The sequence below is a fragment of the Leucoraja erinacea genome, chromosome 1 (assembly GCF_028641065.1).
Source record: "Leucoraja erinacea ecotype New England chromosome 1, Leri_hhj_1, whole genome shotgun sequence".
Taxonomy (NCBI): domain Eukaryota; kingdom Metazoa; phylum Chordata; class Chondrichthyes; order Rajiformes; family Rajidae; genus Leucoraja; species Leucoraja erinaceus.
The window spans coordinates 133860423-133866422 of NC_073377.1; the positions used below are offsets into that span (position 1 = coordinate 133860423).

Genomic DNA, 6000 nt, shown 5'->3' on the forward strand with positions numbered 1-6000 from the left:
CGATTGCTTGGCTAACAAGACAATAACATTTGCATCGTGTGTCACAAAGAAGGAGACCGAATGAAAAGCAAAGTTTTAAATCCTCTTCCCGATTACATGACATTAAATGCGCATAACGCCAGCAATTTGATTCTATTTCCGAACCGGAGCAGTAGGCGACTTATATGCGCAGTTGTTTCAAAACAAGGCCATGTGGCAAACATCCAATGCACTCAGACAACATTCTACGCAACCCCGGGTGCATTACCTCCAGTGTAACTTTACGTTACATGAATAAAAACTAAACTTTCCCCGTTGTTGTTTTGCAGGGCTCTTTCACAAATTAATGTTGCAGTATGGTGCCAACTTCAAAATTATTTGCATCCTTTTTGTTTGCTACGCTCATTAGAACTAGTGTGCGGTTTTCTGCTTTCGAGAAACGGTTTGCACAATCACAAAACGCAAGAAAAACATTAAACCATTTGCCCAGTGAGGGCCTCCGGCGTTCAGCACAGGTTCCGGGCAGTAGATTCCTTCCTCGGTGTGGGGGTGCGCGTGGGTATGTGGGTGTGTGTGTGGGTGTGTGCAGAGCTCGAAATTAACGGTTGCCCGGGTGCCATTGACCACTCAAAGTGCCACCGGGCAACCTAAACACAGAGTCATTTTGCCCGGCAACCAGATACTGGTTTGTACCGAAGATAGACACAAAAAACAGGAGTAACTCCGCGGGTCAGGCACCATCTCAGGAGAAAAGGAACGCAACGTTTTGTGTTGGGGGTGACGGCTGTATTGCGTGGAAAGATGCTACGTGCGGGGTGACGAAGGGTCGCAGCGAATGACGGGCCCCGAACAGCGGCAGCAGCGGCTCCATCTCCTCCTCCCGCACCCCGCCCACCCTGATAAGGGCCGCTGCTTGCAAACCCGCTAACGGCGCTTAAAAAAAACCCTCCCGCACGCCGAGGCCGGGAGGAGGGAGGGGGAGGACTCGGCGTGCGGGAGGGTTTGTTTTGAAAGCGGTTATCGCCGTTAGCGGGTTTACAGGCAGCGGCCGCTATCAGGGAGGAGGAGGAGATAGAGTTGCTGTTGCTGTGCGGGACCCGTCATTCGCTGCAACACGTCTGAAGCAGCTGCACCATAGATCCTATAGCTATAGGACCTTTGAGCTGCACCGCTCGGCCCCGCACCTTGCTGTTGGCTGGCGGAGGAGGGAGGTGGTGGCGAGGAGTTCCCAACGGCCAAGGCATGCGGGGCGATATTGTCCGAGGAGCGCTGACCCTCCTTCCTCCACACCTCGCCCCCCTTCTCTCTCTCTCAATCTCTCGTACGCCCCCTCCACCCCCCCCCCCACCTTATCCTGGGACCCCTCCTCTCCATCCCGCACTGATCCCCATTCCCGCCTCTATTCAGTCCTCACTGGCATCCCCTGTACTCCCCTCCCCATCTCCCTCCCCCCAATCTATTCATCCTGCGCTGATCACCCTATCCACCTCGCATTGATTCTCTTGCCCCCCCCCCCCCCCCATCCATCCTACAGTGGTTCCCCAATTCACCCTGTACTTACCCTTTCCCATCCATCCTGCACTTCTCCCCCATCCATCCTGTACTAATCCACGCATTCATCCCGTACTGACCTACCCTCCATTTACCCTGCACCTTCCCCTCATTCATCCTGCACAGACCCTCCGATCCACACTGTACTGACCCCCCCCCCATTCATCCTGCGCTAATCTCCCCCCTCCCCATCCATCCAGTACTGATCCTATCCTCCCATTCAAAAAGAATGGGGGGAACAGTCTGAAGAAGGGTCTCGACCCGAAACGTTGCCTATTTCCTTCGCTCCATAGATGCTGCCTCAGCCGCTGAGTTTCTCCAGCACTTTTGTCTACCCCCATTAATCCCGTCTTGAACCCCCCCATTCAACACCACTGACACCCCCCGTGCTCTCCCCTCACAATTTTACCTACTCCAACCAACATGTACTAATTCACCTGCCTCAATCCAGCCATTCTGCACCGACTGCCTTCTAACCCCCCCCCCCCCCCCCCCCCCCCCCCCCCCCCCCCCCCCCCCCCCCCCTGCCATCTATTCACCCCGCACTGATTCACACACACTCCCCCCTCCCTGACCCTATTGTCCTGGAAATGTCTTCAGAGCGAACATTGACTATGTTTGATAACGGAATGCAATCAAATGTGTTTTCATTCCCAATGTTAATATTTGTGTTAATCTATAGAGATGGATGAATTATATTGTGAACACGTGAAACATTAAAACCGCAGTGTTCGATTGACACTGCTACCGTTGACACGTTATTACAGAATTCATTTTAACGGCAAATTAATGCTCTTAATATGGAGTATCAGTACTGTAGTTAATTAATGAGCAACATTCACAACTATACATATGCATATATGTTACCATGGTCCAGGATTTATTGACACAGGTTGATCATACGCTGAATAATCCAACCACATTTTTGTTTGGAAGTGGAAAGAACTACTAGAAATTGCATTAATTGCAATAACCATATAACAATCACAACACGGAAACAGGCCATCTCGGCCCTTCTAGTCCGTGCCGAACACGTATTCTCCCCTAGTCCCATCCACCTGCATTCAGACCATAACCCTCCATTCTTTTCCCGTCCATATAACTATCCAATTTATTTTTAAATGATAAAATCGAAACTGCCTCCACCACCTTCACTGGAAGCTCATTCCACACAGCTACCACTCTCCGAGTAAAGAAGTTCCTCCTCATGTTACCCCTAAACTTCTGTCCCTTAATTCTCAAGTCATGTCCTCTTGTTTGAATCTTCCCTACTCTCAGTGGGAAAAGCTTATCCACGTCAACTCTGTCTATCCCTCTCATCATTTTAAAGACCTCTATCAAGTCCCCCCTTAACCTTCTGCGCTCCAAAGAATAAAGACCTAACTTGTTCAACCTTTCCCTGTAACTTAGTTGCTGAAACCCAGGCAACATTCTTCCAGTCTGAAGAAGGGTTTCGGCCCGAAACGTCATCTATTTCCTTCACTCCATAGATGCTGCTGCACCCGCTGAGTTTCTCCAGCATTTTTGTGTACCAACATTCTAGTAAATCTCCTCTGTACTGTCTCTATTTTGTTGACATCCTTCCTATAATTAGGCGACCAAAATTGTACACCATACTCCAGCAATGTGTAAAAAGAGTTGAGATACTGTCTTATAATTTTGCTGCATGTCATAGTGGGATATATCATGTCTTGATTGGTGAATGTTTATTTGAAGCACAAATAATATGTGAATACTTCTTTGAGTACAATGCCGACTGGTAACTACGCACTTCGTCCGAGCACATTATCGCACACATCGCATATTTTCTACACAATAAACACCGTTCAAGAGTATGTATCTGCGTTGGCCTTAATTGGTGATTGGTGGAGGTGTTTCGCAGTAAATACAATGTCATTGTTCCATAACTGCCCTACATAAATGTGCAGGGAGCAAGTCTCACATAATGTACGCATCAACCCTCCTGACCCAGGACGGGTCTCGACCCGGAACGTCACCCAATTCCTTCTCCCCAGAAATGCTGCCTGTCCTGCTGAGCTACTCCAGCATTGTGTCAGTCTTATCCATATTTATTAAGGTGCTATGGTTCGCAATCCTGATGACCCAATGGTAATTTTATGGGGAGAATCCAGTCGTAAATGGGAACCGTGTTTTATTTGTTGGGGGGGGGGTGGTTCTCTCTTAACAAGAGTCGGCGATTGAATCCCGCGCTTCCTCGGCGAGCTGGAGTGAAGGGGACAGAGCGGTGTGGTAGCCGCTCGCTTCCGTGTTTACAGACCCTCCTCCTCGCTGCGCGCTCCTCGCCGCCGGCCTGCAACCCAACTTGCTGGCACGAGCGAGCTTCCATTCGAACCCGCCGGCGCAAAAGCGTTCCAATTTCGAACGCCGCTCGCCCGCTTTCCATTGTCCTTCCCTCCCGGGCCACGTTCCAATTGGGCACGCAACGTTCCTTTCCCGGTCCCTCCCACCAGCGCCGCGCGTCCATCACCCCGACACCGAGCGGTGGCACTTCCGCCATCAAGAGTGGTTGCGACGGCGCAGTTATCAAAATGAATGATTCCAGATTAAAATACAACCCGACTGAAACATGCCCCAAACCCGAACTAAAAGTGCGAGCTCTTCCTCCGTGGCAAAGTTCGACAATGCATTATCCCGCACGCACCAACTATTGATTTAAAGCGCCAAGTATTTGCAGAGCAATACAGCGTGGCAAGACGTCGGAAAGACAACAATCCACAACACTTCCTGGTTCCGCAGTTAATAATATAAACTAACGGCTAAGGCGCACGCAGTCAAAATAGCGCTCTCGTAACAGACGCGTCCTGCAAATGAAATTCCACTGGGTCACAATTCTCCAAGTATTATGTTGCAAAGACACAATGTATAAGAATTGTTAAAAATGATAATTGGATTTTATTATTTCCCCCTCATCAAAAGTCATCAGGAAGAGCTCTTCTCGCCATGCAGGTTGCTAACAAGGTGATCACTTCCTGATCAACCCCCCCACCCCCCTTTCCTTATAGTAACGGGACAAGCAGAGCGCAGTCAGATTCCGCTGACATTCGCCGCGCAGCACTCGCCGGCGGGCGCGGCACGAAAGTTCTTGCTGGCGAGTTTTACCGGCTTGGATGAGTAAATCTAGCTGATTTTTCCGACCCTCGTGAAGTGAAGTCGCCATCTTCTCTGCAAACAGCAGCAGCAGCGGCTTCCCAGAGTCAGAGAGTGCTGCTGATGGTATCACTGCGCAGCGACAGGAAATCTTTACACATGCACACAGCCGTATCCGTCCGCACAGCCACACACTAACCACAACTCAAAACAAATCTGAGCCGAGACCAGAGCCAACAGCAGCAGCAGGAAGTAAAATAACCAAACACCCCGCAGAAAAAAAACCTCTCAATTCAAATTGACCCTTTCCACGCTTTTTTTTGCCCCCTCCCCCTCAAAAAAAATAATTAGTCCTTTGATATGATGGATTGTTTTCACCAAGTGCACTCGCGGCATAAGGTGGGGGTAAATCATACAGCATGTGGCTTGCTTCTCTCCACATTTAAGGGTGATAAAGAGATCCAGAGCGAGAGCCACATACACCATCCCGCTATTGTTTCAATTGCAAAACGCGCGCTTCGCTTTCTAGCTGGTGTTAAGTGCGAGGGCAGGTCCACACAGGGAGGAATGTGGTATGCTTGCCATTCCCAAACCGAATCAGGTCCCGCCACTTGACGGATATTTTTTTTAAAAGAACGATTGCAATGACACATGGTTTTGTTGTGCGGTTAATTTCAAATTCTTAGCTCAGCGAGCGAGAACAGTTAGATAAAGTCCTAGTCCCTAGTTAAAACAAAAATAGAATCCCATTCGGATTTCCGACGTCGTGAGCACTTACACCGTATACCTTACACGTGGTGATTCAAAGTCATAGGATACATGGGAGACATTTCACGTTATTCAGTAAGTGAAAGTGACAGCAAACTCAACTAAGTAAGCTTTGTAAAAGTTTTACAAATCTGATTGTTATCAACCCTTCGATTAAATTAAACTAAGCTTGTAATTGCAAGTTTATTAATTTTATGTGAACTTTTTTTTGCAGTTCTGTGTTACAAGTCTAGCTGAATGAATGAAGTACATTTCAGGTACTTCCACAAACCAGGTTTGTGATGGCTTGTTAATCTCAAGCGCCGAAAATTTCCTGGTGATACCTGTTGCGCTAAAATGCAGTTATTCTGCTCCTACCAAACAAGAACAAACGTAACTTATTGTTAACGTGGCTCTCCGGCCCACGACGTCCACTTTCTGCCAATCCGGGACGATTAAAATGTCATTGTGCCGCTACGAATGGGTATTTGCAGAATCGATTTCCAAGCCAATCTACCCTCTGTTCATTTCCATTAATTAACTCAACCAAAATAGAAACTTTCTTTAGAAGAACGATCTTTCACTGAAAGTTGAGTTGAGGATGGGCGTTTTAAA

At 48.4% G+C, this 6000-nt stretch overlaps 1 protein-coding gene across 2 annotated transcripts in view; it reads right to left on the reverse strand.

Annotated features, from left to right (window-relative positions):
• Positions 1-4841, reverse strand: part of LOC129701937 (ETS-related transcription factor Elf-2-like) — a 145234-nt gene extending 140393 nt beyond the window's left edge. For both annotated transcript variants that reach the window (XM_055643391.1, XM_055643385.1), the window contains exon 1: positions 4651-4841. In XM_055643391.1, the coding sequence (XP_055499366.1) occupies positions 4651-4708 (58 nt within the window). In that variant the 5' untranslated portion in view covers positions 4709-4841. The remainder of the gene's footprint in view (positions 1-4650) is intronic.
• Positions 4842-6000: the final 1159 nt, after the last annotated feature.